Source organism: Stegodyphus dumicola, chromosome 1 (genome assembly GCF_044657685.1).
Source record: "Stegodyphus dumicola isolate Sdum_Otavi_A_Nest chromosome 1, ASM4465768v1".
Classification (NCBI taxonomy): domain Eukaryota; kingdom Metazoa; phylum Arthropoda; class Arachnida; order Araneae; family Eresidae; genus Stegodyphus; species Stegodyphus dumicola.
The window spans coordinates 275453397-275479225 of NC_140768.1; the positions used below are offsets into that span (position 1 = coordinate 275453397).

A 25829-nucleotide genomic window follows, 5' to 3' on the forward strand; every position below is an offset into this window, starting at 1 on the left:
TAATTCTGACAAGGTCTCCAGGAGAGTTCATCTGCATCTCGCAAACAAGATCTGCCGTCGTTGTGATTCATGTATTGTAGTTATTGTTCATTCATTTGAACAATTCTCGTAAATATTAAATACTATTTGGTATGATTGAAACGACTTATCGCTCTCAGTGTTCTTCATTCTTACTGTGTTTCTGCTTCGTATTTATTGTGTACTTACTGTGTTTCCGCTTCGTACTTACTGTGTACCTTTTGTGTGCAAGTGCTTACAACTTACATTTTTCCACCCAGTGTATCACAAAACTTACTTTTGCCACGTACTATCACCCCTTAAAACTGCCATCAATTCTGTTACAGACTGTGATTATTTCACTATATACTCGTATAACTCCATAGAACTGTGTCTTAAAAGGAATATATATATATATACATATATAGTCATGCCATACGTTTCTTACTTTTTTGTTAAGACAAAGTTATATGGCAATATTTGGTCAGAATAGCATCTGCTTGAAAATGGCGACGCTCTCCGAATCAAAAATAAAATTATATTAAAATGATATTAGCTGCGTCTAATTCTGTATCAAACAGAATTTATTAAGTATCACAAGAAAGAAAACATAGTCCAGAGAATTTAATATCGTATCTAATTTACAAAACACTTTCACAAATCGACTTTTTCATTGCTGATGCTTTTCATTTTTTTTTTTTTTTTTAAAGACTAGTAAGGACCTAATTCTCTTAGGAATCGAATATGTGAATGCGTGAAACTCTGCGAAGATTCTGCTGTTACTGCTAACGCTAGAAATAATAACTGAATTAGCAATAAAGCAATAATTAAAGTAGGCAGCTTATGCCTTAGAGCTCATTCACCTTACAATACCTCAGAATTAACATCAAAACAATTCGTAGAATGCAAATCACAAATTTAGATCATAATAATAAGGCTTATAACATCCTATTGATTATATTATTAGAAACTTAAAATCCACAATTTTAAATACATAAAAATAGCATCTTTATTTTTTTCCAAAATAAAAGTTTTAAAACTTAGGATTACATTTTATATTGCTTTACAAATCATTGCCTCTGCTTCAAAACAAAGAAAAAGTAAGCATATATTTTGATATTTTCTAATGTTTTCAAATACTGAATTAACATTTTTGTGTGTTAAAACTTCATAAAAAAACTTGGAGAATAAACATCATAAAAGAGCAAAAAAGTTAACTGAAAATTTCGAACCCCCCCCTTTTTTTTTTCAACTTCAAGCAATTACAATTTTTAAAGGTAAAGATATCCGGATATCTTCTTCAATTTACATCCTAAATATAAGTAGTATAGCGGATATAAAAAAAGGTACGGCAAGACTTAAACTTTGCAAACGTAAGCATTGATCAGCTGAGTGCGTCCACGTCACACACATTTTTTTCATTTTCCATTTTTCTAAAATCAGATAAGATTTTATTTCAGTTGAACTCAAATACTTCTTGATCTGCAAAACTAAAATAATTTCTATCTACTCGTATCGGAATATCTTACCAGTGGCCGAACGGTAAAGTGGTAGTTCGGTACACTGGTAGTTCGGTACGAGGTTCAAATCCTGCGAATGGGCTGGCTGCATGGGCGTTTTTGATGGTTTTCTCGATGTAAAGCCTGTATACGAGCCAGTTCCCCTTAGAAAGTCCTCCATGAAGGCATCCGTTCCTTTTGGCAGATAGCCCTCGAGGCTTTGCCGTAAACAAATAAACCGAACCAATCATATCGGAATAATATTAAAGTATTTATTTAAATGCAGTAATTTCTTCTTTCAGTTTAATATTAAACTAAAAAATTTCCTTACGATCAGTTTCGGATTTATTTTTGAAAGTGGCTTGAAAATACTAATAATACATAGATGCCTGTTAGTTTTAAGCCAGTAGTTTCATTGTTCAGTACCTAACTTAAAACTTATTCAGTACTAATACTATAAGTAAGAAAGTTTTACGGAAGTAGATAATGCTAATCCTATTCTAGATGGTATAGTAGATTACTGTAAACAAAGTTATTTGTAAAATTCATAATTTATGACTGATGTTTGTGCCTTTTTTATTTTTATTTATTTATTTATTTATTTTTTATAGTCTAAAGGGGCTTTGTCTCTGAAGGACTATGTTTTCGTTTTGCGATTTTGCGTTGAATCACTAGAAATGTCCGTTTCACTTTTCAAACTATTACCACCAAATGTTAGTCCTGTATTATATTTGAAGAAATTAATTAATGAAAAATCTGCATAAATGTGTGTATATTTCTCGCATTGTGATAAAACAACGGTACATAGAGCCATCGAATTTTGAAGGACGTAATCTTCCTGCGAATATGAGCATGCGGAAGACCAGGTTTGAAATTTGGAATTTGTTTTATGATCGATTTCATATTTTGTAAAACTTTAACGAATTTTTGATTAACAAACTCAAGAATTTTAAAGCGAGCAATGGCAACACTCTACGGGGGGGGGGACCTTTTTATCTCTAGCGGGCGCGGAACTGTGTATCGGAAATTCTAAAGATAGGCTCATTTTAAAATTATTTTGCGACATTGCTATTGAAATGAATTTTATGGTTTAAGTGCAAAGAACATGATATTTAATAAATAAAGTTAAAACACAAAATGTAAAAAAAAGCGCCTCTTTGGACGTAATTTAAAATCTGAAATATTTCATATTTTCTTTTCTTTCTTTTTTTCTTTTTTTTTTTTTTTTTTCTGTTTAACCTGATTAAGAAAATTTAGGGCCCTTCGAACAGTCTGTTTGGAGCTTCCCGAATGTGTGTTGTCTAGCTTTACGTAAGAGGAAAATAAGATTAAGTGAAACTTTAGCGCGATTTGAGAAACTTCAGGTCTGGTTCTGGATACTCAGTATATCATTTTGTTGTCGTCTTGTCCATGAATTCATGGAAGAATGATAGCTAGAGCCTCAAGGAGGCTGGACTTCGATTTTCACCTTAATTTTGAGGGAGAGCACACCGGGGAAGGGGTCTCCTAGCCCTCTTCCTTACTACCAATCCATGCGAAAGGACTTTCAGCTCGCCCTATATTTAGAGTATTCCCATGTCGCAAAGACGTTACACATTTACAAACATCCATGCTTCTTCGGGATTCGAACCCAGGCCCTCCGATACCGCAGTAGGCTTCCCGAAACTGTCTGGGCGGCTCAGTATGTTATGACTTTGGAAATTAATTTTGAAATAATGAATGTTAAAATATTTCTAGAATAATAGATAATACGAAAGTAATATTAGAGAAAATGTTAAAGTAATGTTAAAGAAAAGATAATAAAGGAAGAAATAGATTAAGACTTCGAATATCAAAAACTATCTGATTTAAGTCTTTTTTATTCGCTTCGTTTTGTTGTTTATAAACAACAAGCTGATAATATAAGAATCCTAAGTATGCCATTTTAGTCTTATATTTAACGAACATCATAGCAAGTTTTCAAACAGCTTAAAAAAAAAAAAAAAAAAAAAAAAAAAAAATTCCTAATTTTGAGTTCTTTTATAAAAGTTTTCTGCGAAACATGTTCCTTAGTTTTACTTAAGCTAAAAAATTCAGATCTAGTTCGAATAGAAAAAAAAAAAAAAAAAAAAAAAAAAAGACACATTTTTTAATCGCTATTTGAACTAGAATTGCATGAAATCAGTCCATAGACTGACCTTGGTACTGATGCGTAGGCGAAGTAATGGCAAGATAATTTAGACATGAAAATTTTTCGTCCAGTTTTTCATTTACAGACTTAATTGTTTTTTAACTTTAAAAAACTAAATAAAGTTCATATCGAATAAAAAAAGGAAAAAAAAAAAAAAAAAAAAACACCTGGTCATTAAACACGCAAGAGTTGTGCCTCCGGAAAGTTGCATAAATAAATATTTGTATAAATATACCAGCTAATTTAATCGTATCTACTGTGTGTGCGTCTTTTCGTGTTCGAACATTTTATGCCTCGGATGTAAATGAAAATATCGATTTTACTTATATATCAATATTATCTATATCGATTTTCTTTAAATGTCAATATTTGCCTGTAGCAGGTTTTTTATTCAAATAAATAATTTTTCACGGATTCTTCAAAGGGGGCTTTTCACATTGCTTTCAAAGCACTGAGTTTAGAATTAAAATTCCCTTAAGTGGGCACAAAACATAAAATAAATGAAAAGCAAATTCGGAATCCAAAATTCGGAGCAGCACAAGTGTTCGGGTAGGGTGTGTTCAAAATTTGCTAACTCTAGGTGCTGCAGTTTTATCACAATACGAGGAACATACATACCTACAGATTCTTCATTAATTATTAATAAAGATTAGCAGCATAAGATATTTATATTTCGACTAACGTCTTCTGAATGCTCTTAGAAAAATGCATGATCAAAGTTAATTGTAATATAGCAGGAATTCCTTACGCGCGTCACTATCTATGGACCTCTCGAATACGTGCGAGTGTGCTACAGTTACACCACGAAGGCATGCTGGAAGGAGGGAGAAAATACCTTATAAAGTGTAGGTTTTTACTGTTATTTACTTATTAGTTATCATAAAATTAATAGCATTAACTTGATTTGCAAATAACATCTTTTATTTCCGTTTCGAATTACAATGCACTACAGTTATAAACTCTGTTTAAGTCTTCATGCGAGTATTAATGCGAATGTGAATTTTTTATTTGTTTTCTTTTCATTAGAAAGGAAATGTGTGTAGTGATAAAAAACGCATTTTGTCTTCAGGCGGTTAAACAGAAGATAAGAATGTATTTAGCCTGAATTTGTCGATAACGAGTTTGAACTTTTTGAATATTATATTTTTATTTTGACAATGGATGCTATTTGCAATGTCAATTCCATATGTAACTTCGGGAAAATACGGATAGTTGCTATTTATTTTCAATTACTTTTTTTTTTTTAACTTTTCATATCAGACACTGAAAACGATGTCCTCGTCGCTAATCAAAAACAAGTTAAAAATGTAATTAATATTTCTGTAAGGAATGAGCTATGATTGTCTTTCTACCATTAAAATCAACTTGTAAATATTATAAATGAAAAAAAATTAGCAAGATAAAAATAATTCATTTATTTTTCGAAATAATATGTTTCGTGTAACAGCGATAATTAAGTTTGGTTACGTGGTTTCAAATAAAAATATTGATTTTTGAAAGTTTGAATTAAAACCTGTAACTTGTTTGACCATCTTTTGCTTCTGACGAATTCTACCTTCGCATTTACGTAGAACAATAACAAAGAATCAATTAACAATAAACAAAGAATAACAAACAAAATTTCAAGAACACAGATAATACATAAAATTTAATTAGAAGTTTTATTGTCCGACATAAGTCTGGATGTCTTACCATTTTAAGTGAAAGTAAAAGAATGGTGAAACTTGTACAGTTGGATGTATTACACCACTTTAAGCGAAAGTAAAAGAATGATGAAACTTGTACAGTTACAACTGGATGTATTATGTAAGTGAAAGTAAAAGAATCATGAAACTCGTACGATTACAATTGGATGTTATTACCACTTTAAGTGTGTAGAGACATTAGGTTATTTCAAAGCAGGCGAGATGAAAAATGAACAATGCCCTCGCCGGGACTCGAAACCCGGACCTCTCGAGTACGCGTCGAATGTGCTGACCTCCACCACGAAGACGGGAGAAATACCTTATATACTCCCCCTTTTAAAGGGCGACTGGGGTTTTTTAAAGGGACCCATTCGCCAAATCCTGGGTGAGGACATAACACTCTTTTAGTTCGGGCGCCACTGTAGAGACGTTAGGTATTTTTGGGAAGCTGGCAAAATAAAAAATATGCAACGCCTTCGCCAGGAATCGAACCACGGACCTCCCAATAACGCGCTGAGCGTGCAGACCACTACACCACGAAGGCTCGCTAAGAAGGCTGGAGAAATCTCTTATAAGCTCATAGAAATACTCCCGGACTCATGCTTAGAAATATCTTTTAAACTCTTTTTAAAGATTACATTCAGAGTAATTTTAAGACCCTATCGTCTTTGGAAATGAAAATGAGTAGTACCTGGTCCAGCATTCAGTATTTCAATATAAAATTCATAATGCTAGTAAAAAAAGTATGTTGACAGTTACAAATAATTTCTATTTTATATTTTCTGTCTGCTGTTCATCAAACGTTATTCATGAAGGTCTCCTTTTATAAGTAATAAAACAAAACAATTGAATGTTGTCTTCGATGCACGCTGTGATAAAAGCAACTGATTTTTTGTTATTCTTGCAGTTGTTGTTTATGATTTGGCGATTAGGGGACCCACTCGCCAAATCTTGGTGGTAGAGAATCATCAGCCACCACCTTTTCAGTTTGGGCGCCATTGTAGAGACATTAGGTTATTTCGTAGCAGGAGAGATGAAAAATGAGCAATGCCCTCGCCGGGACTCGAACCGCAGACCTTTCGCCGAATATGCTGACCACTGCACCACGAAGGCATGCTAAGAAGGCGGGAGAAACATCTTATAAGTGAACGTAAAAGAATGATAAAACTTCGTACAATTACACAAATTACTAAAGGCTCATGTAGCCAACTAGTTCTATTCTCAAAGAAACAGAACTAAAGTAATATTCAGAAGTTTTAACGTCTCAGGTATAGAGGAATGAATATAGCTTAACTTAGCCTAAGCTATTTAAAAAATTTTGCTATGCTTCTGTAGCTTTGCGCTTGAGTGTTTTCGAAGGCACATGCTTCTTGGATTTTTTCTTCTTATTTTTAGATGGGAATTTTTATTTTCTGCACCCAACGGGAGTTTCTTATCACACTGGTCTTGATTGCCAAATGTTTAATAACTAACTTAATAATAATAATAACTAACTGTTTATTAATTTTACGTGACATCTATTTTAGCTGATGAAAATGAATTTTGTAGTTCTACAATTTGCCTTTAATTCCAAGTAATTTATATTTACATAATTTCAATTTAATTCTTTCTCTTCCAGTTATTCTTAATATGTTAGAACATAAATGTTTGCTTTATTAATCTCAAATAAATCTTGCAATTAGAAATATTTAGCAAGGTAATTCGAACAAGTTGTGTAAATTCAAACTTGTTTTACTTTCGGAAGCGATATCTTTTTGTTTGGAAGAATATTATTCCGCTAAACATTTCGTGCTTGTGAATAAAAATAATAACGTATAATATTTTTTCACGTTCGAACAATATAACAAAAATAGAATGAAGATATAAAAATAAAATAAATTTTTTAGAGATTCCAGAAAATTATATAATAAAAAAATTCAACTATAGATGCAGTAAGGAACAAAAAGAAAGGGGAAAATGGGAAATGAGTAAAATAAAGTAACATTAAAAATAAGAGTTTAAAATCACTAAAAAGTATTTGATAGATTCTTCTCAGAACTCAAGAACGCAAGAAAGAAAGGGTGTATCAATTTGTGATTTTGCTCCTTGTAAACGCAAAAAGAGAGCTGTCATAAATAATATACAATAATTTGAATGCCTCATAAAAGCATTTATTGATTGTAAAAATCACAAAATTAAACATACAGAAACAAGATGTAACATTTTTAGGCAGATACTACGAAACGCTTTGATGGGATGAATTTAAAGCGGAATCGACATCTTTATGCCTTAATCAGCACTCACTCCACATGCAGTTCATATATAATGCTCCACGGAGATATTCATATGCTCTTCCTCGTTTAATATCAGACTGTTTGTCAAAAAAACGAGTTATTAAAAGTCTACTGGATAAAACTTCATGTGTCTAAAATGATTATACCACTTAAAAAAATTCCGAAAATAATACCCTATTGCCAAATATGGTAAACGAGGCACCTTGAAAAATATTGTTTTTCTGAAGTGATGCATTTCTGTCAACTTTCGTTAATACGTTGCTGAACCTTCCAGAGCATACTCAAAAATGGTTTCCATCTCACACTTTTACAGGTGACAGCAAGGTCCGGACACTCGGGTGGCTTTCACTGACTATTCGCGTATTGTCTGGATCCCTCAACCGTCCAGAAGATTAACAGTGCTAGACAGGGGCTTATGGTGGAAGACAGACGTATTGCGCATTCCTACAATACCAGTGCTTATTATACAAAATATATGGCAATATAAAGATATCTTGCATCGAAAAGTGGTGCTACTCCTAGTAATTGTACGTTTTATATTTTCAAGCACGTTGGATATTTAAAACATAGCATTAAACATTGAGCTGCAAGAAAATTTTGCTATGGTGAATTAATTCACACTTTTACAAGACTTTTTTTTTTTTTTTTTTTTGACAGCGTCCGATGCCACAAACAACCGGTACACTGACCGGGCGGCGAGGATTTTAAGTAGAAAGCGAAAGACTGGAAAATTTGCTACTAGTGGCCTGGTTACCGAAGCACTAGAGACTACGTTACACTAGAGACACTAGATTTTAGATGGCCTTAAAATCATCTTATATTTTCTCATAACTGTTTCTTTGTAAAAGTAAGGATAGTAAGGATAAAGGCTGCCTGAAATATCGTTATAATTTCAGTTCTAGACATTAAATGTCTAATACTGCAGATAAAATGTTGTTTCATTAGAGTCTGCAGTTTCAATGATGAACGGTACGAAAATGTGCCTTTTTTTACAACGATTCGGTACATCCTTCTTGTTCATAATTTTGGGCTAATACAGGGATGCCGGTTTTTCCTCTTGCTCGCTAATTATTAGGTGTCTCAAAGTTCTCCTTTTTCCATTAATGAAGGAAATGCTAAATATACAATACCACTGTTTGCGAATTTTTTTTTGCTTCCCCCCCCCCTTTTTTTTTTTTTTTTTTTGAAAATTGGGAATTACGTGCTAGTTTTATTGTAGCTGAATAAGAAATTATTTATTTTAGTTGAATAAGAAACAGTCAAGTTCGAAAAACAGGATAAAAGAAACAACGTTGTCAAATATTTTTCATTTTTCATGTTCAATGCATTCCGTTCCTGTGACAGTGCATTTGTCCTTGCATTTCTGCAGCTCATTTTATCTCTGGTAGAAAATTTCTCTCTTGCTCTAAAACTAGACATCAATAGCATTTATGATACCACCATTACATGAAAAGCAGATATCATGAAGGTATTTCTTCGCAGAGTAAAATCTCTTAAAGCAAATGTGGAGGATAAGGTAATATTTGAACTCTCGCAGCAGATATATCAGCCGTTCCATTAGCACAGGAGTATTGGCATATTCAATAAAGAGTCACTTTTGTCAATTTTCTCTTAGTTAAATTTCTTCGCACAATTTAGTAATCAACTGTGCATAATATTTTCGTATGATTCTTTTCCTCGCTCAAGATAATCAGTCATCGTATAAGGTATTTTCTCCCTCCTTTCCGCATGCCTTCATGGTGTAATTGGAAGCACACTCGACGCGTACTCGAGAGGTCCAGGTTCGAGTCCCGGCGAGGGCAATTGGGATTTCTTCAATTTCCTGATATCAAAGAATTCTAATTGACTCTACAAATGGCGCCCGAACTAAAAGGTGGTATACAATAATTCGTCACCACCAGGATTGGATTCAATTGGGTCCCCTAATCCCCAGTCGCCCTTTAAAAGGAAGAGTATGTAAGGTACTTTCTCCATTCTTTCCGCATACCTTCGTCGTATAACTGGAAGCATATTCGACGCGTATTCGAATTCGAGAAGTCCAGGATTCGAGTCTTGGCGAGGGTTTACACATTTTTCACGGCTCCTGCTTAAAAAAATTGTTATTTTCAGTTCTGTCTGAGTTTAATTAAATAATTATAGGTAAAAGAAGAGAAATATAACTTGAAACCAAAAAAATAATTTAAAAACAGTCTTTAAGTAGAAATATTATTTTAATTGCTTCAGCATAGTTTTTTCATTGCAGCGTTAAGTACAAAAATCTTTAAAAATTTGCTCTTTAGAATCGAAAATATAACCGTTTCGTTAGACGTTTCTACATCCAATCTTTTAATAATCTTCTTCATGGTCCTACGTGGGCTTTAAAACAGAAAATACATGATTATTTTAACAGCCAGAATTATTTCAGACCTCAGAGGGCGCATAAATCTTTGCTGGGCAGAGGCCTAAAGTTTAGTTGATTAGAATTCAACGTGCATATCAACATGCATATTCAGCATAAATTGCGTGGAAGCGTGACCTACTGCAAAACCTTGACATCGAAAACAGGTATTAAATACGATAGTGGGTCATTCATTACATGTGTTTCAGTAACACATAATGTTTATGCTATTGAGAATACGCTTTAATACCAGAATCACGGGAATTTTTCTTCTTTCTTTTTCTTGGCTCGTATTTGGGAGATTTCTTGTGAATTTATTATGGGTATTTGTAACACCAAACAAAAACATTTGCAACGAAACGGAAAGGCGATTTAGAATAAAGCGCTTACAGGAAAAATTTAACAAAATGTAAATTAAAAATAAATTATTGAATTATTAAACAGTTTTTTGTTCTTTAATCACTGCATATTATGATAGCATTTAGCGGTGTATTAGAAGATACACTATATCATATCTTCTTACACCTTTACTCCACGTCTTCTAGGACACCGTAGTAGCATAATGAACGTAATTAGAAAAAGGCCATAGAAATTCTTAAGGTCAAAATTAATATATTAAATCACCATGTACCTATGTGTCTCACAAAGTTTAAATGTCTAAGAGTCTCACAGAAGTCATTAAAATATTTTAGTTTCTGAAAAAAAAATTTAGCAATTTTAAACACGCTAAACTAAAATTATGAAACTTTATTTTTTGAAGTATATTTTCATGTATTCTTCTTTTTTTATTTATTTATATTTAATATTTTTTCGGAAAATAACATTAACTTTAAAATTTAATAGTTTTCTTTTTAAGCGGGAATATCATATTCTAGACTCTTAGTTTTTTAGACTTTATCAAGACTGCAAACAAAATCGTCTGTGAGAAGTACAACGTGCAAGTTTATGACATTATTTAGAATCAGTAGCAGTAGGCAATATTTTAATAAAATATCTACTATGTAAATATTTCGATAAACTTTTCTTGTCTACCTTTTGTTATCATACCAGCTTAAGGAAACCATACACACTTAGAAGTCCGTAAAATAGTTTTTATTTGCAACTATATCATAAGGAGAAAAATGCATTATAAAAAATTCCAGTTTTTGGTATAATAGAGCGTAATTCAAAGTATGACTGAATTCAGAATGAAAGATTTGGGAAACTATTAAAAGTGTCCTTCAAAGTGAAGTACAGTGTCTCACAAAAGTGATGGGACACTTGTGCTTTACAAAAGGAAACTATAGTAAAATAAATTAAAAAAACATGTAAAAATTTTTTGTGTGTGTATTTCATACTTAAATTTAGTAACAATTATTACATAACATACATTTTCTCAAAATATTAAAATATTAATTTAATAAAAATACAATTGTTTAGAACGGAGCCAAAAATGGCTCACATAAGTGATGGGACACTTACTTTTCCATCAAATATTTATCCAAAAATTTTACTTTTTAAAAGGTTTTTATATTTTGTTGGATTTCCTTTTACTTTTAAAACATGATTTTATCTTCTTGGGATAAATTCGACTAATTTTTTTTTTTTTTTTTTTTTTTTTTTTATTTCTGGAGTGATTTTACCCTATTCTTCTTGAAGCACCGATTTTAATTGTTGTTTTGAAGAAATGGTGTGTTTGCGAATTCTTGATTCCAATTCTTGCCAAATAATCTCTATGGGATTTAAGTCTGGAGATTGTGGTGGTGTTTTTATTATTTCAGGACAGTTATACAGCAGCCAGTGTCTAACGTTCAAAGCAGTGTGCTTGGAGTCATTGTCTTGGTAGAATTTAAAATCGTTATGAAGGTTCAATTTTCGTTCTGAAGATTTCAAATTTTGATTTAAAATGTCAATATACTTGTACTGATCCATTATACTGTCAATAAAACCAAGATTACCAACTCCAGCGGACGACATACACCCCCATACCATAACTCCTCCTCCATCATGTTTTACTGTTGGCACCAAGTTCTGTTTGCGAAATTCTTCCCTGCGTTTTCTCCACAAAAAGATTCTACCGTTAGAACCAAATATATTAAATTTACTCTCATCAGCAAATATAACTTCATTCCAGTAATCAGAATTCTTATTTATGTTGGATTTTGCGAAAGCCAATCTGAGGTTTCTATTCTTTTCACTTACGAAGAATTTTTTCCTGTCTGCTCTACCGTGATATCCAGCAGATCGAATTACTCTTCTAATAGTCTCAGGATTAACAATTTCTCCATATAATGCTTGTAAATCAGCAGTAACTTTAGGAGCACTCATTCTTGGATTTTTTTTAATAACTCGAATGGTAATTCGCTTTATTCCATTAGATAGCTTTAATGGTCGGCCAGGTCTTATTTTATCCTGAATCATATGATTCTTTTTATATCGTTTAATGATATTGAAAACTGTTGAATGACTCAAGTTAACTGTTTTAGCAGTTTCTCTAATAGATTTTCCACGTTCAATATGCAAATTAATAACCTAATTTTCGAATTTCAGGCAAAGCTTCTTTTCGTTTAGCATTCATGGCTGCACAGAGCTAAAAAACACAAAAATTCCAAAACAAACTGGACAGAAATACTGCAGACGATTTTATAAATTATTGCCAATTGCTTTTGAGTAAAAATAAAAGCCTCCAAAAATATTTTTATTGTAGTACGTAGTAGTATCTAATGGTGTCCCATCACTTATGTGAGCCATTTTTTGCTCCGTTCTAAAGAATTGTATTTTTATTAAATTAATATTTTAATATTTTGAGAAAATGTATATTATGTAATAATTGTTACTAAATTTAAATATGAAACACACCCACAAAAAAATTTTACATGTTTTTTTAATTTATTTTATTGCAGTTTCCTTTTGTAAAGCACAAGTGTCCCATCACTTTTGTGAGACACTGTATATTACTTGTAAATTTTAAATAATAGGAAACTTAAATAGTTTCCACATTTGTAACAGAATTTTACTGATCAATCTGAAATATCGAATAATCCAGAAACTCTTAGACTGTGCTGAATATAGGAGAAGAATTGCAAATAGAGGGAAAGGAATTCTACGTTATTGCAAAGGAATTCTACGTTAGTGAGAAGAATATTAATTTTAGACTTTTTCTCAAAATATATGAGATATAACAGTTTTTAATACTGAAGTAAGGCAACTGAAACTAATTTAACATATTTGATTAGGGTAATACATTTCTGTCGGAAATTCAAAAGTAAAACTTAGCTTCAGCAGTAGGACATGATGGAAAAGAAATTACGATATTTTTTTAGAGGAGTGTGATTTGATGCATGGGGCACATACCTAAAGTTTATTGATCATGAACTGAATTATTGCAGAAATTTGATATTTTAAAAGGGAATCTAAAATCATCAATGCAAAATATCAGCCTTCAAAACAGTTTAAAATTCTTCCAAAATGCATTTGTAAGCCCCGCCTCGTCAATCAGAGATTCTGGATGCTGTTTAATTATTCTGAAGCGATGAAAAACTTCCTCAGTATTCTAATTTAAAATATATCGAACATAATTTGCAAGAAATGGAACTTGAAATCGGAAAAAAAAAAGTTTCTCTTAAATAGCATTTGAAATTACTAATACAAGAAGAGTGCACAGTAATTAACATGGAAATGACAAAAATTCTAGTTGAATCAATGCCGGTATGAATAAGCTGTATTTGAAATACTGATGTTAATTCAAGAGAATATATTTAAAAAAATTTAAGTTTCTTAATTTTTTTTCTGCATTTTATTTGCTCTTTTCACTTCCTTGTATGAAGTAAAGTAAGTATTGTAATCGTGAATAATTTCGGGTATCATATTTCAAAGAAAATATCCATTTCAATCGCTCTGGAAACCACTTAAACAATGTTTCTTCGTGAGATCTGTACGTATGGACAGAATAAAAGACTGTTTTTTGCCGAAAAGAATTGTAAAATGGATTTAAAATAGATTGGGAAGAGAATTTTTTCTTGGCGTCCCTACATGTATGTATCTCGCATAACTGGAGAACAAGTTGCCGTAGAACGCTGAAATTTTATATATAGGATTGTTATAATATGATAGTTGTGCACCTCCCCTTTTCCTCGCAATCGCCTGAACTAATCGTGTATATATTCTAAATAATTATATATATATATATATATATATACACTCTGTTACCTGGTTGCGTGAGCTTAGTTTTCTTATTCTTATATGTTGTCAAAATGTGCATTTTTTTATTTAAAAGTGATCGAATTATGTAGTTTTTATGTTCCGGTTAAGGTTTTTATGCCTTTTTAATCTGCATGCAATAGTTGTAGAATTATCAACAATTTAAAACTTTAAGTGGCGAGTTAAGCCTAACGAACCGCCGTCTGTTTACATTCGAAACTCAGCAGGACAGCGAATTAAATCTGTTTCTGCACTTTCAGTGTTTTTTGCTGAGTGGGACCAAAAGTAAACTTTCAATTTTGTGCACCAAAAATTCTGCCTTCTTGTTCGCTGGCCGAATTGTTTGTTTTTTCATAGGAACTATAGTTTTAAATGTAAAAATTGCTTTTTAGCTATTTTAACTGTATTCGCTGTTTTATGTTTTTCTGTATTTTACAATTTTTAATGAAGATGTTTTGAGTTTTTATGTATTTTTGCTTTGTCGCGAAGTAAGAACTGAATTAATTGATTGAGAAATGTATCTCTATTAAAATTCGAGGAAATAAGTTTAAATGAAATGCATTAAAAATATGTAGAATCTAATAGGCCATACGAGGAAGTCATGTGGTGTCCATATCAGATTTTTATTTCATAAAATTGTTTAATTACTTGAGCATTATGTTCTTACTTTAATAAGTATTATCCTATTTATATCCAATTTATACTTTGTTATTTTTATAAACTGTACATAAAAGTGTGAGACACCCGCAAAATTAAATATCAGAACTAAAATTTTAATTGTTTTCGGTGTTTTGATCGAGGAAAGTCACTTAAGTGATGTTGTATCACGTTGTGCTTGATGCCTAAAATCTGAATTAAGATGAATTCATTTTCTGAAGGTTAAGAGGTAAATGTAGCTTTGTAAAACACAAACCTTCATATTCATATTTATCTTCCTAATCACCGAATTTCTTACAAATGCATATATGTTAAGGAAGTGAATGAATGGCTAGTAATTACTGATAGCGAAACATGCGAAGTTACCATGCTTCAATCTCGTGATTAGGACATCTGGTATACAAGATGGCGAACAGTGAAAAGGAATGTAGGCAAAAACTTTGAAAAGAAGCCTCTAAAAGTATGTCATGCCATCGATAAGCGAGCGCATGCTATTGGAATAAAAAGATCATTTTTAAATACATTGTATTTTATTATTTATTATGAAATATTTCCACGGAGAAAAGTAGAATTGATGCATTTTATCTCATTTTCAAATCAAGTTTTTAATTTTTAATTACAAATTCAGTCAGAAAATGCTTATGCTTTTACATGATAAAATATAATATTTACTCTGAAGAGAATAATACCTCAATTCGTTAATGAATTATTAACATCAGAGTTTTAATTTCCTTTGCGAAAGAAATCATTTTTTGGATAACAGTGACACAACAAAGTACTTTTCATATTTTTTAAACCTCATGTCTACCAGGACGATGAGAGACTTTGATGATAAATTAGGAATTTTATGCCTGTGAAATGGAGAAGATTAGCCAGTTTTCTTGGAAGATAAATGTCTGATAGCCACAGTCAAATACTTATTTGAGGTATCAAGGATATTTTATAAACTTGCCTTGTAATGTAATAAATGCTTGTGGAATATAAATAAAAAGGAAAGACATGATTACAGACGTGTCTAAATAGTTAGCTTAAACAGTTAATCTTACAGTTAGATATATATTTTCTTTACTTCCAGAAGCTTTTGTTTGAACTATTAAGTTTGAATTTTTTTTTTTTTTAAGAAGATGATTTATAATGTATAAACAGTACCATCAACACAATGCTAGTCTGAATTTTTTTTTCACGTAATTCTTTTAATTTAGAAAGAACATTTAAAAGAAATATTTTTAAAATATAGTCATTAGGTTATTTTGAAGCAGGAGACATGAAAAATGAGCAATGCACTCGCCCGGACTCGAACCTGAACCTTTCGAATACACACCGAGTGTGCTACCGTTGCACTATGAAGGCATGCTGGAAGGAGGGTGAAAATATCTTATATGCTCCCTCCTTTAAAGGACAATTGGAGATGAGGAGACCGAATCGCTAAATCCTGGTGGTGGCGAATTATTGTCCACCACTTTTTAGTTCGGGCGCCACAGTAGACGTTATGCGCCACATGAGGTTATTTTGAAGCAAGAGACTTGAAAAAAAAAGGGCAATGCAATTATCGGAGCTTGAATCTGGACCTTTCAAATACTCGCCGAGTGTGCTACCGTTACATCACGGAAGCATGTGAAAATGAGGGAGAAAATACCTTGTATTTTCACAAACTGTTGATTCATAAATACATAAAGGAGAATTTTAAGTAGATAAGTAGTGCATTACTACAGGACTGCTATAAACCAACTACATTAAGACCCCATCAGTGGCCATGTGGTTAAGACCGCTGGATACTGGTAGCTGGAAGACAGACCCCAAATGGGCTGGCTGCATAGTTGGTTTTAGTTTTATAGTTTTCGTTCCCCATTTGTAACTAGAGCCAACTAAGAGCCAGTTTTCTTTAGGAAGTTCTCGATGAAGGCCCTTGAGCAGATAGCTTTTATATGCTTTGCCATACTGAAATAACCTAACTGCATTACGACGAATGTCTTAGAGATTTTTAAATGAAAGTTGGCATATATTTATATTGAAAGGGGAAAAAACCTTGAAAATATTACTATAGATAAAAATTATCTGTTACATGTTTTATATAGTAATATAAAGAGATAAATTTAATCAACTCTCGATTAATCAGAGGTAGATTAACGCGGTTGCGGATTAATCGAGTCTTGTCTAGTAAAACCATTCCAGAAGAATTTTTTAAAAAATTGCTATTACAAACCCTCCGAACAAAGCAAAAGTTATACGGGAAATACAAAAAAAAAAAAAAAAGGGGGGGGGAGTAAGAAACAGCAGTGATAGTAAATGAATAACAGCAGTGATGTAAATTGCTAAATGTAATGTAAATTAAATAGGCAATCATTAATTTTTATATCTCCATTTACTACTCTCAAAATATGCAAGAGCAAAGCAAAACATTATCCTTTCTGTTTGTATTCGTACTATTTCGAAAGTTGATTTATTTTATATAATCAAATGAACTTATTCCAGAAATTAATTGATAAAAATACAGCTTGCTAATAAATAAGAATGTAAATTGTTAATAGCATTTTTCTTTAATTTCTTTATTCCCCCTTCCCAATTATAGTCGGATTAAGTGTGGACGTCGTTTGAGATGTTACCCTGGTTACCTGGGAATTTTCTGTACCTTATTGCTCATATTTACGAAATATATTTATAAAAAATGTTATTTTAAAATAGCTGTTTTTACGCTGGAAATGAATTTTTCGCTATGATTTGAAAGATGAAAAAATAAGTAAATAAATAAAGTACAAACGATTCTGCGCAAAACTACATAATATACATGGTATTAGAAATATGTTTTATTAAATAAAATAATGCTGTAAATATTTATAAAAATCATCTGATAGGCACATTGCACAGTATATTATTTGGGTATCAGTGTGTAAATTAAATAAATATGTAATTCATGAAGAAATACGTTTTTAATCATTCAATTTTTTTTAAAAATTATAGTTGTAATTTGAATGATAAAATTAAAAATCTTGCACCATATCGAATGGTAATACTTTGGAAATTGGCTATTTGTGAAACCGCATTGAAGCTTGATTCTTGGTACTCTGGGATAATGTAACATGACATGAGATGATGTAACGGCTGATTATTTCACACAGTGCATTACTAACAACAAAAAAGCAAAAATTGAGAAACACATATTTTGTTTTCGAAACCTTTCACTTTGTTGCATTGAAGGGTTACGTATTTTCATAATAAAGGACAAATTAAAGGTGTTATTCTAAAAAAATGACACTACTCTTAGGATCTTAAACAGGACACAGCTGATTAATATTGTGATATCGTAACATAATATAATGTGACGATGAAAATGGAAAGCTAGAATAACATATAAATCAAGAACGACAAAAATAATCGCATTAATTTTTTATGTTTCTTCTCTAGCACCTAAAATATTTGACTGAAATCTCAAGATTTGCATGAAAATCTCAAGTTCTGATTCTTGAGAATTTGTTTCTTTATATTTCGAAATTCTAGAACCCGGAGAGAATTTTTCTAGAAAACTTGGGTATATGTAAATAAATAAATAATATATAAATACTTTAAGATGTAAATTGTCATGCAAAAATATTTTGCTTCTCTTTTTAATAAAAAATATTGTCTACCTTGTCAACTCATAAAACAAAATCTTTTATTGCTGAATAACTTTAAAATTAACTAAATAATCTAATTTTCAAAGCTCCAGCAGCTATAACTGCATTTCCATTTTAATAAAAAATAGTGTAAAAACAAATATATTAGGGTATTAAAATATTGCTGTTTGAATGAAATTTTTAAAAAAAATTAAGTGTATAAAGAGGCTTGCGGTCTGTATATTACAAAAGCTATAATAGTAATAAAAATAATAATAATCAAACCACTAAATTTTATTTTTTATGAAATGGTAGCGTACACAATTTTTTTTTCGATAATCCTGCAAATAAATTTTCAGTTAGATGCATTATAAAATTAATTCATTGAGATGCATTATTAAAATACGCAAAGCATTGTTAAATGACGCGGAAACAATTATTGCCTACACCCCAGAAAGAGAAGAGAGAGTAGAGAGGTATACACCCCAGAAACGTTTTTTCAGAAATCTCACTTATGATGCAAATATTCTGTAGCATTTTTCAAATCATTTTCAAAACACGAGCATTGCTGAACCACTCCTTTGCACTTCGCCAAGAATACGGGAGAAAACTGAAACTGAAACCTCTTCTTTTCCGCACCCCCACTTCGTAGTTGACACACGTACATGGTACGTAATCGTAATCGTCATCGAAGACAAACGCAACGGAGCACAACAATCAAATGACAGCTTGTTCTGGTATTGTGCAATAACCGGCGAATAGTCATGTTGACTCGTAGATGAATTAATGAATGAGTATTTAATAATGTTCTTCTAATAAAATGATCTTCCAGCAATACTGCTTTTATAATTTGTAAAATCATTATGCTTGATTTGCTTTTCGTACTGAACCTATACTGTATCCTGTAGACAAAGAAAGGTACTGATATTGTTTTTGGTTTTGCGTGTTATTTACCTTTAAATGAAACATTTTTTTTTTCTTTAGTGTAACGAAACATCATTCTTTGCCGTTCCTAAACTAATTTCTGATACCTTCGACTCAGTATGTAAAATTTAATTTGTTCTCTATGAATAAAGGGCTAATTCTGCAGTCTTGTTTATTTCTGAAATTTGTTTTTGTGTCACTTATCAAGTAAAAGCTTGTGCAGTTAAAAATTTTAGTTTTTACCATAATTTTATTATTAAAAAATATCTAATCTATCTATCTATCTATATATATATATTTAAAAAAATGAATATATATATATATATATATTCATTTTTTACATATGAATTACATACATATACATATATGTATCTCTGTTTTGATGATTAGTGTAGTCTTTCCTTATATATTCACGTAGTTATGTTTTGTATTTGTAATAATTTATTCAGTTTACAGATCGTTTAAAACTACGTATTATTATTGTCTCTGTACCAAGACAGGGGTTTAATTATAAGTAGGATAATTTTGAACTTGCAATAATTTGTATGTATTTATAACTATTTGTGCTTTGAATTTGAATGTACTTATTAATGCGTCGGGAATAATTAGTTTATTTTTATGATTGTACTATTGAACAATGTATATTTAAAAGTTGAACCATGATGTGTCAAAATGAAAGTAAGTACAACCGTTTCATCTAAAATTTTTAAGCATTTATTAAGTAAATATAAAATATTTACATTAATATTTGCTAAATGTTTAATATTTACATTATTCTTAAATATATTACAGTGTTTGCTAAATATTTAATATTTACATTAAAATTATGTATAATGTACAGTTTTTCTTCCCAATTATTGCTCATTTTGGAGTGCACTGCTTTAAGTTCAATTCTCTGTTATGAATTGATATTAGTTTAGTTAATGTGTTATAAAATTTGAAATTTTTTCATTTATATGGGGCAGTTAATCAAAAAGTAATCGTGAGTAATATGATTAAAAAATTATGATTTTTGAGTGTATTTTGTTCTGTTATTTTTGCATATAATGCACAATTATTTTTTTGTTCAATGGCCAAATATACTGATAATATGTGGGTATTATTTGATGATCATTTGAAATATGGGGTGATTTCATTTATTGTTATATTTTCCTTAATTGTTAACTTTCATTAGTGGTTAATTCCTTAATAATAATAATTCATTTTCCTTTTTTTCCCTTAATTACTTTTTTTGATTCCATAATTATACTGTTAAATTTTCCTTAATTCCTTAATTTTCCTTTCAATTATAAATAAAAATAGAATTTATGGTAATTGTGGACATTAGTGATTATAAACAATAATTGGTTGTTTAAGTAACTGTCAACATAAGTGATTAATTCCTTAATAATAATAATTCATTTTCTTTTTTCTTCCTTAATAATTAATTTTCTCATTTCCATAATGATGCTGTTACATTTTCCTTAATTCCTTAATTTTCCTTTCAGTTATAAATAGAAATAGAATTTATGGTAATTGTGGACATTAATGATTATAAAAAAAATAATAGGTTGTTTAAATAACTGTCAACATAAAAAAATACAAAATTAATGCAATACATGTTTTTGTACATGCATAATTTAATTATGCAATGATAATCTTATTGAGAAGTAAACTTTAAAATCTCATTAATTTAATTTTCCATCTCTAGATTGAAATAACACGGACAAAAATGGATAGTTCTTTGCAGTATATTTGTGGATCTGTTGCTGCAGCAATAACAGGAGCTGTTGCTACTGCTGCAGTTTATATTGCTACTCGCCCACCACCAAAGATTAAACGTAACTTTGACTTAAATTCACAATCTGAGGAACTTCCTGTGAGTATATTTATATTTTAATAATTTAATTTTAAAACATATCTAAAAAACCAATAGTTAAAACCTTCATTCTTATTATGTAGCTGAATATTAATTCAGAAATGTTAAAATACCTAAAGTTACATTTTTTGTTTTCAAGCTTGTAATAATTGCTATGTAGTGATATATATAAATCATATAATCTCAGAGCTATCATGTATGTAAATTGGAAAGATTAAAATTTATGAACACATATGGATTTGAATATGATGAAATCAGATTTAAAACATGACTCTCTATGATTTATATTATTAACATTATTAGTTGGGGGGAAAATATATTTCCAGTTACCCCTTGGCGAAAATTGGTGATTTTTTAGCACCATTCCTGTTTATGTGCAATGCTTTCCCAGGTAAAATAGCATCCAAAACATACTACAATAAAACAGAAAAAAATATCATCTTGGTAAACTGCATTTTAAATGAAAATAAAAGAAGAAAATTACTTAAAAATGGAAATATATGTTATCTAATCTGCATAGTACAAAAAGGAAATATCAACTTACCTTATTTAAAAATTTCTGTGTCTTCAATGTATAGCACATAGAATGCCTTAAAAGCAACCAAAAACAGTTTTAAAATTATCTGAACTGGAATCTGTATACAGAGCCGGATTTAGACTTCATAAGGCTCTAAGCTAATTGAGATATGTTTATTATACTATATTTATAAATATATTATAAGTCTTTTATATTATAATTAAATTTTTTTGAGGGCTCCCAAAAAAGTGGAGGGACCTAAGCTTGTGTTGTTTATGCATAAATTCTGCACCGTCTGTATACTACCATCACCACATAAATTCACGAAAGTAAAAATCTAAAATATCCTCCATACTGCCAGACTGTCGATGGCATTTCTTTCAAAAATTCCTATTTCTTTACACCACACATATCTTCCATAGTGTTGATATGAGCTCCAGTTTCCAAATCCTTAAATGACATTGTGTAATTTACCGAGAGGTGAACGGAGCCATTTAAATCTTCATTTACACACCACTCAATCAATGTTGGTAAAAGTATAGGTTAGGGTACCCCTTGGCAAAACTTGGCGGTTTTTGGCGGTGCATGGATACCGATTTTGTGCAATTCTTTGACTCGTTATTTTGGTTTGCGAAGCGCCAATTTTTGCGCCAAAAATCGCCGCTACATGAAGCCAAATTAACAAGACAAACAATTGCACAAACTCGGTATCCATGTACACATCAACTTATTTTCACTTCAACCCCCCCCCGAATTGCACAAAAATGGCATTGCGTTGTCCTTTGACTTTATCCATGTACACGTCGACCTATTTTCACTTAAAAAAAAATCCTCGAATTGCACAAAAATGGCATTGCGCGCTTTTTTAACTTTATCCATGTACACGTCGACCTATTTTCACTTAAAAAAAAAATCCCAGAATTGCACAAACTTGCATTGCGCACTCCATTTACTTTGTCTATGTACACATCGATATATTTTCACTTAAAAAGTCAAAGGAGCGCCAAAGTCTACAACATAGGCAAACAAAAAATACATAATCTCAATAAAGTACATTTTAAACCAAACAATAAAATAACATAAAAAAACGAAAAACATGTTATACATTTAAGCACTACCAAAAGCAAATATTCACTTATCAAGATTTTTGAGTTCACTTCGTACACCCAGAGCCACGTAAAAATCAAAATATCAATCATACTCAAATGACTTTTTTCAAACCAGCTACTCTTTCTGATTGAACACTTCACATAGTGACTATCTGTGCCTTTCTTCCTACAAACCCAATCAAATCCAACTAAACGGTTTTAACACACACCACAAAAACGCTTACAAAACATCCCATGATTCAAAATTTCCCAGAATCATGCACCCGATTACGTCGCAATAGGGTTTCCATAACATTCAAATACTAAGGCTACCATAAATGAAACAACAACTTGGCGATAAATCAAACAACAACTTCGCCATAATACAAGGGGTACCTTAAAGTCTACTCTACCCTCAATGTTTTCTTTCCCATTCATTTCTAATCATACAGAAACTTCAGGTTAATTTTACCACCGGGTGCTATTTTACAATGTACAGCACAAAATAACCAATGTTCTTCTAATATGCAATGCAAAAATAAGACCTTAGAAATATTTTCCCAACAATCAAAATTACCACAGTCGCATATTATAACGATTCACATCAGATTAGAGTTTTCAAAACATACACCGTAAAATTCTCAGTTTACTATAAATGAAACAACAACTTGGCGATAATCCGAGGGATACCCTAAAATATAGACTACCCTATTAGTTATTTTTTAATTAAAGGAAAATTATGCTTTTGTGCTAAATAATATTTTTTTTTAAAGATCCAACTGCTTGTAAACTTTACCATTTGTATTTTAGTACGTATATCTGTGGTGTAGCTATGTAGCAATTACATTTTAGCTTTTACTTTTGCTCTAAATATTTCTGCAATGTCTTAAATTTCATGTTTGAAAAATTTTTTTCACTGCATTCAAACCTTGAACTATTTAATGTTAAGTTTTTCTTACTATCCGAGTTCTTGCATGACATTCTTATTAATTGTTTGATTGATGTAGAACCTTTAAATCATATGCTGTGAAACACAGCTTTTGAATTGCTGTATGATTTAATTAAAGAAAACATTCAGTATTGTCCATTTGATGATATGAATATTTATAGGTGTTATAATCATATTAATATTTTTTGATTTATAATTAAGTTCATTACAACATGCTCACAAAGCACATCATTTATTCCAAACCAACATCAACTGACAAATACTTCACTTTTGACCAGCAACTAGTGTGTTGCCACATATATGTAACATCTACCCTCTTTTGGAAGAGTCATAGGAATCAATGCATTACATAATTATCATATTTGGATAGTCGATATACATTACGACCACTTCTTGTTTTATATACACAATCATGATTAATATTGTTGCTATTATCTTGATGGTGAGGATCATTATGTATTTTTGGATGTTCACTACTTATATTTTCCTCATTCTCATTACATAGATCATAATAGTCTAATGTCACTAAATTCTTCTGATTTTTAGTTTTTCTTAAATGTACTTTATTCTGTTTAATTACACCTTATTATCTTTTGTTCGAATCCAGTATGATCTAGGAGTTATGTTTTTTTAACTCCTAGATCCTATGTTATGATCTAGGAGTTATGTTTTAAATGTTTTTTTAAAACTATAGCAGGCTCCTATTTATTTTCCCACCTCATCATTACCTTTTCCCCAGGAATAAATTCATGTCTTTCTCTTGCATGCTTATCATAATAGATTTTAGCCTATTTCTGCGTACTCCTTACCTTTTCTCTATATTGATCTTACTTAACAGCATTTGACTTAATGATAAATTTATACCTGAAATTGGAGTATTTCTATATTCAAGTAAAGCCTTATTTAATTTCTCCAATCCTACTCTTCTAAATAAATTCTTAGCTATACCTACCAACTTCTCTGCAGGCCTACCAGCGGCCGAGCGGTAAAGTCGCTGAACACTGGTAGTTCAGTCCGAGGTTCGAATCCCGCGAACGGGCTGGCTGCATGGGCGTGTTTGTGGTTTTCCCCATGTGTAACGTGTATACAAGTCAGTTTCCCTTAGAAAGTCCTCCACGAAGGCATCTCTCCCCTTAGGTAGATAGTCCTAGTGTGCTTTGCCATAATTAAATATACACAACTTCTCTGCAAATCCATTAGATTTAGGATATCGAGGACTGCTAGTGATTATTTCAAATCCCCAATCCTTTGCGAAACTCTTCATTTTCCAACTATTAAGTGGTACATTATCACAAATTAAAGTTTTGTATATTCCATGTGTTGCAAATATCAATTTGAATTTACTAGCAACTTCCACTGCACTTTTATTTTTAAGAGGAATTATGTCTACCCATTTACTTAAGTAACAGCCTATTACTAGATAACTTTCCCCACATACTCACAGATATCAACACCTACCTTTTCATAAGGTAAACTGGGAATTTCATGAGAAACAAGAGGTTCTTTTACTGTTTGAGGCCTGAACCTATCACAATTTAGGCATTTAGAAATTATATTTCCAATGTCACTGGTGATTCCTGGCCAAAATAGTACTTGTCAAGCCCTAGCTTTTGATTTTTCAACCCCACAGAGAGCCTGGTGCAATAATGTTAACATACACTTCCTTAATGCAACAGGTACTACAATTCGATTATTGAAAAAAACTAAATCTTGTTCAACACTCAACTCATTTTTAAATTTAAAATAAGATCTTGCTTCTTTAGGAACTTTATCAACACTCAAAGGCCATTCATTTTGCCAATATTCTATTGCCAACATTAACCCTTCATCTTCTAATGTAGCTTTCTGAAATTCCCTTTTCTTACTCTCAGACATTTGCAATTGTTTTGTTAGTGTATGAACAATCTCTGTCATGGCCATGTTTTCATTTGTATATGTATTATCAATAAAAGAACGTAACAGTAAATCTGCAATATACATATATTTCCCAGGCAAATATCTTAAGTCGCAACTAGTGTGTTGCCACATATATGTAACAATAGGTACTTAAGTATTATTGTGAACCT

The 25829-nt window shown here is 31.1% G+C and overlaps 1 protein-coding gene across 3 annotated transcripts in view; it reads left to right on the plus strand.

Moving 5' to 3' along the window:
- Window positions 1-25829, plus strand: part of LOC118182384 (long-chain-fatty-acid--CoA ligase 5-like) — a 201355-nt gene that overhangs the window by 76172 nt on the left and 99354 nt on the right. For 2 of the 3 annotated variants that reach the window (XM_085807174.1, XM_085807180.1), the window contains exon 2: window positions 21042-21209. In XM_085807174.1, coding sequence (XP_085663300.1) covers window positions 21042-21209 — 168 coding nt within the window. Of the gene's footprint in view, window positions 1-19135; window positions 19346-21041; window positions 21210-25829 lie in introns of those variants that run through there. The other variant, XM_085807181.1, reaches the window with a different exon arrangement.